The sequence below is a fragment of the Dipodomys ordii genome, unplaced genomic scaffold (assembly GCF_000151885.1).
Source record: "Dipodomys ordii isolate 6190 unplaced genomic scaffold, Dord_2.0 Scaffold41, whole genome shotgun sequence".
Classification (NCBI taxonomy): domain Eukaryota; kingdom Metazoa; phylum Chordata; class Mammalia; order Rodentia; family Heteromyidae; genus Dipodomys; species Dipodomys ordii.
The window spans coordinates 11277854-11289453 of record NW_012267257.1 but is presented as its reverse complement, the minus strand read 5'-3'; the positions used below and the strand labels follow the sequence as shown (position 1 = coordinate 11289453).

Sequence of the window (11600 nt, the reverse complement as noted above, 5' to 3'; positions counted from 1 at the left end):
TGTGTGTGTGTGTGTGTGTGTGTGTGTGTGTGTATGTGTTACTGTGGCTTGAACTCAGGGCATTGACAATGTTTCTGAGATTTTGTGCTCAAGGGTAGCACTCTACCACTTGAGCCATATCTCTACTTCTAGTGTTTGGATGGTTAGCTGGAGATAAAAATCTCAAATTCTATCCTGGGCTGGCTTGAAACAATAATCCTCAGATTTTAGCCTCCCTAGTAACGAGGATTCCAGGCATGAGCCACTGGTGCTGCCAATGTTCAATGTCTGCAAAACAAATTAAAAAGACAAACAGGATAATCTAAGGAGAATTAAAAGCATTTCAAACAAATGATATTCAGAATCAGAAAATGAGCAACAATTAAATATTTCAATAAAATATTTATTACTTTTTTCCTGAAAATGTTCGAACATATTTTCTATTATGTCTTTGAGACACAGAGGTAGAGGACAATCTTTGAATGATTGAGATGTCAGAAATATGTATTCTCTTTCAATGCTTCATGTTGCTTTTTTTTGTTTACATGTTAGTCCAATCATTTAGCATTATTTCAGATTGGTACAGTATGTATCAATTTATTTATTCTCTTCTTTGTAAACATGATTATTTAAGAAATGGTACAGTATACAAAAACTCTTACCTAGAAGTTTCTGAACTTGAATCTATACAAAATGAATGAGGAACAGTATGTTCAGGATTTGAAAAGGCTTCAATCATACTGTGAGGAAAGTGATTAATAAATGATTAGGAAGCAAGACACATTATTTAAGATACAGGTAAACTAATGTTCTGCCACCCAAGAACCTAACATTCTCTACTCTGTAATGCTTAGTTCATAATCACAATCTGTTTATATTGTCTCCATAGTAATTAGTAGGAGAGTCAAACAAAAACCAAGAGTATGTCTAGATGACTTAACATACAACTAAAGCACCATGGGTCACTCAGCAATAACAAGAGAATCTAAAATAAAGGGAAATGAGTTTAGCAGTTTAACATTAGTTAAGGAATAGGAAGACACTCTGCTGAGAACACTGAAGAAGTCATTAACACATAGGAAACTGTAAAGACTAGTTTTCATGAAGAGAAAACAGCTTTATTACTTGCAAAGGCATATCCTATTATATATATTCTTTTGCAGGCCAGGAGATATAGCTCAATGGTAAAGCATTTGTCTAGAACATGTAAGCCCTAGGATCAATCTCTAGTATAACAAAAGAAAAACTTAGCCTACACTAGTGGCTCATACCTGTAATCCTAGCTACTTGAGATGTTGTAATCCAGAAGACCATGGTTCTAGGCAGTTCAGACAAAAACTTCAAGACCCTATCTCAGTAAATAGCTGGTTGCAGAACAGCAAGTCTGTTAACCTAGCTATATGAAAAACTGATTCAAGGCTAGCAAAAAAGTAATCAAGACTCCAGCATCTGAAGGAAAGAAGCTGGGCTCAGTAGAATATGCCGGTGGTCCTAGCTGCAGTGTCAAGCAAAAATAAAGGAGTCACCGTCTTGGTATGTTTCTACATAGGAAGTGATACTCCCAGATACCTCTTGAGGAGGTCCCAGAGTGGGACAGAGTGTGGGGCCAGCGCTAAAGCAGCTGGAGAGCTTGCTCTAACCTGGCACTGAGCTGCAGGGGGCTGTGAGGGACCTGTGGGAGCAGCCAGGATCACTCTTCCAGGAGCTGCTGCAGGTCCAGGCCTCCAAGGAAGAGCATCAGAGAGAAGGAGGAGAAAGAAGTTCACCTCCCTTAGAGGTTTGGAGTTTGAGGCTGCTCTTGGTTCTGGGTAGCTAGCCCAGGAAAAGTAGCAAGCCAGTAAATAAAACTCCTTTGTCACTTTTAACTGTGACTGTGGATTTTCTCGCTCCAAGGCCATTACATCACTTTATCTTAAAAAATAACCAGTGTAAAAAAATGTAAAGGTATGAATCAATGGGAGAGAGTCTACGTAGCAAGTATGAAACCCTGAATTCAAACCAGTACTGTCAAAAATGCAAAAAACTTCTTTGTGTCAATTATCGATGTTATGAAATGAAACAAAGTTTGTATATTCAAGAGAAAATTAATTATGTTGACTCCTTTATTAAAGATAATTCTAAAATTCAGTAATTTCCAATATTACAAAAATTAAGAAATCTTAGCCGGGCGCTGGTGGCTCACGCCTGTAATCCTAGCTACTCAGGAGGCTGAGATCTGAGGATCGCAGTTCAAAGCCAGCCCGGGCAGGAAAGACCGTGAGACTCCTATCTCCAATAAACCACCAAAAAACCGGAAGTGGCGCTGTAGCTCAAGTGGTAGAGCACTCGCCTTGAGCTGAAGAGCTGAGGGACAGCGCCCAGGCCCAGAGTTCAAGCCCCACGACCGACAAAAAAAAAAAAAAATTAAGAAATCTTATTCAATCTTCAACATATGAAAATTGCCTTCATCTCTCCTTGAGTGAGGGATAAGCCATTAAAGTAGTGTGTTCACATCACCAGTGTCCTACTGCCAGTGTGCAGTAACCAAAGCACAACAGTGAAGGGGCACATGTCTTGATAAACCATAATGGTATTTGGCTCAGTCAGTGTGGGAAGGCAGATCTCTAGTAAGCAGATGAATAAATTGTGGCTTAATGTCGGTCGTGGGGCCTGCACTCTGGGCCTGGGCACTGACCCTCAGCTCTTCAGCTCAAGGCTAGCGCTCTACCACTTGAGCTACAGTGCTACTTCCAGCTTTTTCTGCTTATGTAGTGCTGAGGAATCGAACTCATGCATGGGAGGCAAGCACTCTACCACTGAGCCACCTTCCCAGCCCACAAAAGTCATTTTAGACAGTATTTATTATTTATCTTTATCATAACCTAAAAGTACAACATTTACTAAAAATTACTGTTTACTGTTGCTATACAGTTATAATTTTACCAGAAACACAATACTACCATAACATATATATTATAAATTATGATGAAAAAGAAATGGAAGCTCCACTGAAAGTCAGTGATAACTCCTTATACGTTCTTCTTACCTTTTCTGTTCGGTTGATTTAGTCTCTATATTTGTTCCCACTGGTTTTTCCCTTGGACTCTGAGACTCTTCCTTCGGATTCTGTTAAAATTAACAGTCAAAATAAAGAGAGGTGAAGCAAGTATGTATTAACGTAGTATTTTGAGTCTCACCTTATCCGTTGGCCCAGAGTAACAACAGACTAAAAGCAAGTAATTGCACACTCCAAGGTCCCAGTCCTGCTCTAACTAGATGGTTAGACTGTGTTTGCATTTGGCCCACTACTCTGAGCTATTGTGCATGTTACATACACAGACTAATGATTAACGAACTCTAAATCATACTCATTCATCACTCCATGATTATTGCTTAAGAAAACAATTTTTTGGGGGGAAACTGTGCCATTTTAAAAGAAATTTCACAATAATTAAAGATGTCTGTTTTACTGATACATTTAGCATACAGTTTTTTTGTTTTTAATATATATTTTTATTGTAAAGATACTGTACAGGGGGGTTATAGTTACATGAGTAAGGTAATGAATACATTTCCTATCAAGAATTGTTACCCCCTACCAAAGTATATAGGTACAAAAACTGCATACTAAACAAAATTAGAGTTTTAAAGAAGGAACACTTTCATCATTCTTGATTCATTTGCTAATGAGGTTTATGAAATTAAAACTTTCACTATATGAAACTTTTGGACCTGTAATAGAGTTCTCGTGAAAAAAAAATATTGCATGGCATGGCTGTATCTACTATCCATTGTATACTTGCTAAGAGTAATAGTCTTGCTGATATAGGGGCACATGCCTATAATCCCAGGCCTCAGGAGGCTGATGTAAGGGTGGGTCTCAAATTTGAGACCAGCCATGGTTACATAGCAGAACCATCTTGAATGAATAGGAATAAACAAACAGATAAGTGAATAATAAATGGGGTAGACTGGATTTAGCAGTGAAAGAGTGAACAATCTTGTTTTGATGTATTTTATGACAATGAATGAACAATTAGGGGTAACTTGAATAACAGACAAAATATAAATAATTTTATCCATTATTTCCAACTTACTTCTAACTGCTGTAGTGAAGATGGCATGCAGGTGTCAATACTGGGACTTCTAATAGGTTCTTCTGGAAGAAATAGATCATTTGAAAAATAGTTTTGGGGGCATTTTTAAAAGTAAATATTGAGCCGGGCGCTGGTGGCTCACGCCTGTAATCCTAGCTACTCAGGAGGCTGAGATCTGAGGATCGAGGTTCAAAGCCAGCCCGGGCAGGAAAGACCATGAGACTCCTATCTCCAATAAACCACCAGAAAACTGGAAGTGGCGCTGTAGCTCAAGTGGTAGAGTGCTCGCCTTGAGCTGAAGAGCTGAGGGACAGCACCCAGGCCCAGAGTTCAAGCCCCGCGACCAACAACAACAACAAAAAAGTAAATATTGAAAGAAACAATTACAATGACAAAAATAGTTTCTATCCTCTTTTCAGTTTTTAAATCCCTGGAAGGTATGCCCTCTTTATCAAATCCCTGGAAACTATGCTCTCTTTTTCAAGTAAAGACCAGTCCTCAATGTGTGCAACTCCATGGAAAGCACCAAGAATTTCTGCTTTACAGAAGTAGCCAGGGAGAGACTCAACGGAGTTGGCTGATAGGAATTAAGAGCCCCACAGGAAGCACACAGTAAGAGAAATAGGCTCAAAAATTGTGAAAGCTAACAACGTTAAAAATGTCTTACACCGCCGGGCACCGGTGGCTCACGCCTGTAATCCTAGCTACTCAGGAGGCTGAGATCTGAGGATCGAGTTTCAAAACCAGTTCAAAGGCAGGAAAATCCGTGAGACTTTTATCTCCAATAAAAAACACTAGAAGACGGGAAGTGGTGCTGTGGCTCAAGCGATAGAGCACTAGCCTTGAGCTGAAGAGCACAGGAACAACGCCCAAGCCCTGAGTTCAAGCCCCACGACCAACCAAAAAAAAAAATGTCTTACACCTTCTTGATTTTACCAAAACTCAACATTACAAGTTAGTAGGCTCAGTATTTCACTGGTTTTAGGATATTGTAGATGCATCAACTTAAATTTAAGACCAAGTTATCTCTGATATCATATATGAATTTCAAATTATATAGCCAAAGAAGGAGATGATCTGACCTTCATAGTCTGATACGTGAGCATCCATTTCCTTTTGTATAAATGTTTCAACTTTGGAAGGATTCTCATCAAAATCTATGAATTCATTTTCAATGTTATGTGTGATGGAAATAATCTCATAGATTTCTTTTCTTTCAGGATTTTCTGCTTCAGCTGGCATTCTACTGATAAAAGCAGTAACTAAAATTACAACTCATTCTAGGAGACAAAAAGCTTGCTTTCATTTAGTGCATTTAAAAAAAGCAAAGGAAAAAGTTTGTGTTCACATTTATTATTATCTTTTACATTTCTAGTACATAGAAGCTCTGTCAAAGTTACTCAATACATTATTGGACATCCTAGCTCCCATTTACTCAAAGCACTAGGGTAAGTTCAACCTAGTTTACATTCCTCACAAAGAAATCTTCATGCTATAAGGGTTTTGCCTTGGTACTTGACAGAGTTTGGATATGTAAGGACCATGTTTGAGGATTGGCCAACTGGGCAGCACTACTGGTTGGTGCTGCAACTTTTGAGGAAGGTCCATAGTCATTGGAGGTCTCTTCTTGAAGGAGACTACAGAGAGTGGCCCTTTCTTTTTGCTTCCTGGTTGCACCACACACTCCTACCATCATGGGCTACCTTGCCACAGGCCCCAAGTAATAAAGCTATCCAATCAGATTAAGACCTCCAAAATATAGGCCCAAATAAACCTCTCCTAATTTGCTATATCAAGTATTTCATTACAGACAACTGAATAAGACAATATTTAGGGACATACTGATCTTACTATTGCCTTATTAGTAAAAAGGGATAAAAGAATTCAACTATCTTTGACACTGTAAAAAGCTAACAAAGAGATCTTGGAAGATGGATTATCTCCTCTCTTTGAAGGCACTAGCTAGACCAATGGAAAAGAAACAATTTACAAATGAATTGTTACAGCATTTTAGAAGGCTCACATCCTATTCCTTGAATTCAATGCAATGCTTATCTCCTTTAACTTTCAAGAGTTCATGTCTTACCTTAAATCCCTACTTACTTTACAGTATCTTTACACAATTCATTCTGGTCATTTCTTTCTTCAGCTCCTCCACCTTGAGCTATAGTTACACCTGAAGAGCCAGCATCAGGATTGCTATCCCTGTCAGTGGGGGGTGCCACCTGAGACTCCGTGTAATGATTTTCCAGGACCTAAAGCAAACCATTAATAACACTTTGTATTCATTTAATCTCTTTTACCACATTTTTAACATAATCATACTTTCTAGAGAGCTTCTCTGGATTAAATCTTTTATTCATTTATCTTCATTTCGGGGGCTGGGATGTAGCTCAGTGGCAAAGCACTTGCCTAGCAAGTGCAATGTCCTGGGTTCGATCCCCAGTACCAAAAAAAAAAAAAAAGACATTTATCTACATTTCTACAACTCTGCATTTCTTGCTGTTCAAGTCTTCATACCACCTGAAGAAAAGTAAATCTGACTTGCTAAATACTAATCCATGCTTGAAAAATGTATTTTCATTATTTTTACAATAAAAATATCTCATTTTATGCTTTGCTATTATAGATATTTAATAAGTATTTAAAATACAGCTAAAAATAAAAAGGTCATATCTCTTTTGTCTGGGTTGTAGAAATACAAGTGGCAAGGATAACAAATACCATAGTATCATATTATACTGTAGGATTAAAAAAAAACTAGAATCAAAATAAAAAGAGAAAACCCATGAAATCACCAAAATAAAAGAATCCTTCTCTCCTCCAGACATTTTTGCACCCAACATAGAATACACACTGAACAATGATGACCTTTGCACTGACTAAAGAAGTGTTAACGAATTAATACAACACCTGTACCTATACACATCTGTCTTTGTCAGTTATCTCTAACTTTTTTTGGCCTGAGAAGATACATAAAATGATTCCTCAATTCATGTAATGAAACATAAATAAAAACAGGGTAACTCCCTAGTCTTTCATTTTGACCAAAACTTGAAATTTGAAAGAGAAGTAATATAGCTGGATGTGGTAGTACACATCTATAATCCTGGCTACCAAGGAGAAGGAAGACGCAGGAGGAAGATCATTAGGAACTTCTGGCAGAAGCCAGCTCCTAGTCTCTATCTCAAAACCAAAATAGAAACAAAAGGATTGGGGGCATAGCTCAAGCGCTAGAGTACTTGCTCAGCAGGCCCCAAGCCATAGATAGATTTAAGTCCAGTACTGGAAAGAGATAGAAAGGTAGGTAAGTAGGTAGGTAGATAAGTAGGTAGATAGAGAGACAAAACAGATAGAAAGATTTATATATTTATAGAGACAGAAATACAAGCAGCATTTGAAATGTTACTTGAAACCATGTCATTCCTTTTTTACTTTTCATAAACACTATAAAAGACTTAAAACCTTCAGTCTCCTTGAGATACTTTACCCTAAGTTTTTCATTTTTATCTTTTTTTTAACACAAGGCTATCCAGGGCTGGCCTAGAATTTGCTACATAGTCCCTAAACTCAAGAAACCTACAATCTTCCTGCTTCAGCCTCTGGAACTTTGGTGTTATATACCTGTGCCATCATGGCTGGCTTACTCTCGTTATTTTTCAGAATTGAACAATCCACTCAGACTGACTTCAAACTTATGATTCTCCTGCCTCTGCCTCTCACGTAGCTGTGATTATGAGTTCAGCACCCCACCCAGTGACACCTTTCCTTTCATTTCTCTACTGAAGTCTTTTAAAGGGACCTTACAAAAGAGACATGCATTAAGAGTAATAAGACTTCTGGCCAGGAGTTGGTGACTCACTCCTATAACCCTATCTATTCAGGAGTCTGAGATTTTAGGACTGTGGTTTGAAGCCTGCTTGGGCAGGAAAGTCCATGAAATTCTTATCTCCAATTAACAACCAAAAAGCCAAAAGTAGAACTGTAGCTCAAGTGGTAGAACCAAAAAAGAGCCCAGGGACAGTATCCAGGCCAAGTTCTAATCCCAAGACCAGCACAAAACCAAACTGAAAAACAAAAGAAAAAAACAGTAAGACATCTGTTTGTTTTGTTGTTGTTGTTTTCCCAGTCCTGGGGCTTGAATTCAGGGCCTGGGCACTGTCCCTGAGCTCCCTTTACTCAAGGCTAGTATTCTACCACTTGAGTCACAGAACCACTTCTGGCCTTTTCTGTTTATGTGGTACTAAGGAATTGAACCCAGGGCTTCAGCATGCTAGGCAAACACTCTACCACTAAGCCACATATCCAGCCCCAAGACTTCTCAGTTTTATATTATTTTCTACTTCTGACTCATAGGTGCTCTTCTTCTTCTTTTTCTTAGCCAATCATCCTATACATTCAACTCTTAATTCACTTATTCATTTATTTAACAACTATTTATTCAGAATCTACTACATTTTCAGGTATTATATAGATTATAAATATGACCTACACATACTCTTTATAAAAGACAACAACAGTTCAGTTAAACTCACTGGAGAAGATCAGTGGTATAGACTATAATCAATAGTTATTAATTTTCTATTACTTTAATATAATGATAAAATATAAGCACAATTTTAATTTAAAATGACAAGTCTAAGACGCAAATGATGTAATTACCGTAAGAATGTTATTTTTTGCCTTATATGTAGCAAAATAGGGTTGCTTGAGTAGCCATAAGGATGTAAGGATGGCTGCTGCCGAGGTCTTCACACGTATTACCGGACTGTACTCACAGTGCGTCTGAGCAACACCAGAATCAGAGAGGAGTCTTCTTTCAGACCACCTGATCATCCACTCTAGCAGTTTTCCTATACTGCCAAATGTGCTCTTTATAGCCAGAGGAAGATCTTCCTGAGGGTTAACATCACCACACTCAATTACTTTGAAACTGTATCTTCTACTTTTAATAAACTTGGGAATACAAAAACTGTGGTCAGATGATCTCTGAATTAGAGGTTTCTCTCTATTGTCCTCTTGAAGTCTGTAAATTGACTTTTCAGTTAAGCCAAACAGTCCACTCTTTCCTTCCTTTTTATTAACTTCACTCAAAGACTTCACTATAAAAGGTCTGTTCACTTGATGAAATAGTTCTGATGATGAAGGTGCCTGGTTATCTGCACTAAAGGCATGCCCATTGATTTTCTCGGATGTTTTTTCAGACTCATATAAGTCAGGAGCAACCACAAAGCAAGAGCCAGCTCTAAAAACATTCTGACTTCTGGTTTTGCCTTGACGTCGTTTTAACGTTGTATGCACATCAAAAAGTAAAGAATTAAGTTCATGCTCTCTAAGCTGACCAGAAAAACTGGTTAGAAATGGAATTCCTGGATCTTTGGAACTGAGTAGGTCTCTTTCAAGAACATAGCTCAAGAACAAATCGAGGAATTTAATATATTCATCATCATCTCGCTCAAATTCCCAAACACCTATTATAGGAAGTGTACTCCGTGATAACATTCCATGATCTTCTTTCTTTTTAGAGTTTTCTCTCTGAAAACCTGTTTTCTTTTTACCACTGAACTTACTGACCAAAGTTAATTGCACGCAGTTTGAGTCATTTCTGTAGAAAAAAAAAAAAGAAGAAAGAAGGACAAAAAAAGTCAAAATAAATAACTGATTTTAGAATAAAAATTAATTTTAGAATTAACACTAAAATTTAAGAAGAGGGAAGGAAGTGAGAATGAGGGAGTGAGTTTGATCAGGATACATTGTACACGTGTATAAAAATGTCACAATAACACCCTCCTTGTACAATTAATGTATGCTAAATAAAAGAATAGCACTAAAAAATCCCTCTACTGATTAAGTCAGTCATCTTTTTGTACCTCAGTTATTCATCTTTTTTTTTTTTTTTTGTCGGTCGTGGGGCTTGAACTCTGGGCTTGGGCGCTGTCCCTCAGCTCTTCAGCTCAAGGCGAGCGCTCTACCACTTGAGCTACAGCGCCACTTCCGGTTTTCTGGTGGTTTATTGGAGATAGGAGTCTCACGGTCTCTCCTGCCCGGGCTGGCTTTGAACCAAGATCCTCAGATCTCAGCCTCCTAAGTAGCTAGGATTACAGGCGTGAGCCACCAGCGCCCGGCTAGTTATTCATCTTTTATATGAGAAGTGGTAGACTGAAATGATTTCTGAGAAGAGGAACATTTTATGAGGTTAAAAAAATAAAAAATACAACACATTAGCATCAAAGGAAAAGTTTGTATTAGAAGAAATTAAAATGCGTTCATAAAAATTTCACAATAAAAAATGGAATGCTTGTTCTAGAGGTAAAAAAGTAGCTCTCTATTACTAGCCTTCTAGCATAAGAGAATTTTTAAAATTTTTATTATCCTTAAGTAGTTGTACAAAGAAGTTCCCATTCTACAAAACAGTTTATGAATACAAAGAGTCTGACAACATTGTCACCCATTGCTCCAAACCTATCCCTTCTCTCACTTTTCTTTTTTTTTTTTAATTGAGATTAGGTGATTACATATTTCACATATTTCAGAGTATTGTGGAATAGTGACACTTAGTTTAGCGTAAGAGAATTTAAGAATAAAAACAGTAAAAATCACAAGCTACCAGTATGCATCTTGATTTAGCATGTCTTTTTTTTCTCTCTTGTAGCTGCCCCTTTTGGCTACTTTTATATTTCATGAAACAATCAGGACTGTCCCTTTTTGTCTCAGTGCACAAATGCTGGGAATCTTTTCTAAATAAACACTTTCAACTGCTATGAAACCTGTTGGGCAGGCACTTTATAGCTGCCAGCCACAATCACTTTCAAAAGTTGATTTTTCAAGATAGTCCCTAAGGCAGAACAGAGAGTTTCAGTTCCCTCAGTAAAAGAAAAGGTGCATGGCTTGTGAGTTGAGTTAGCTTATCTCTTGCTCCTGAGACACATACAAGCAGCCTGAGTGATACTCCTATACTGACATTTAAGCAAAGCTATTTTTGTGAAATAGGCATACCACTTATAATGTTACTAGATACATGGTTCAAGCAGATGTTTGCAGTAGATGTTTGTAATTTCATGTAAGCAATTGTTGAGTATATAGTCTCTCTTTTTTTTTTTTTTGGGTCCGGTCGTGGGGCCTGAACTCTAGGCCTGGGCGCTGTCCCTCAGCTCTTCAGCTCAAGGCTAGCACTCTACCACTTGAGCCACAGCACCACTTCCGGCTTTTTTCTTTTTGCTTATGTGGTGCTGAGGAATCGAACCCAGGGCCTCATGCATGCAAGGCAAGCGCTCTACCACTGAGCCACCTTCCCAGCCCGAGTATATAGTCTCTAAGTCATAAGAATGATAAGCTGCCTTATAGCTATTGAAATTATAACCAAATAGCTTAAATCACAGTAACACAATAATAGAGGTAACTCAATCATGCCAAACTTCAGGTTGAATATCTCTTTTCTGAAATGCTTGGTACCAGTAGTATTTTGAATTTTCAGTGTTGGGGAGGTTTTAGACTATTTGCATATATATTTTTTTCAGAGCTATCTTGGGATGAGGCCCAAGTCTA

At 37.9% G+C, this 11600-nt stretch overlaps 1 protein-coding gene across 1 annotated transcript in view; it reads right to left on the bottom strand.

Moving 5' to 3' along the window:
* Positions 1 to 11600, bottom strand: part of LOC105987311 (chromosome unknown open reading frame, human C5orf42) — a 97704-nt gene that overhangs the window by 39956 nt on the left and 46148 nt on the right. The window contains exons 26-31 of the mRNA XM_013018523.1: positions 8718 to 9660; positions 6159 to 6310; positions 5138 to 5301; positions 4056 to 4117; positions 3005 to 3084; positions 642 to 719 (exon numbers count right to left, since the gene is read on the bottom strand). Of these exons, the coding sequence (XP_012873977.1) occupies positions 642 to 719; positions 3005 to 3084; positions 4056 to 4117; positions 5138 to 5301; positions 6159 to 6310; positions 8718 to 9660 (1479 nt within the window). The remainder of the gene's footprint in view (positions 1 to 641; positions 720 to 3004; positions 3085 to 4055; positions 4118 to 5137; positions 5302 to 6158; positions 6311 to 8717; positions 9661 to 11600) is intronic.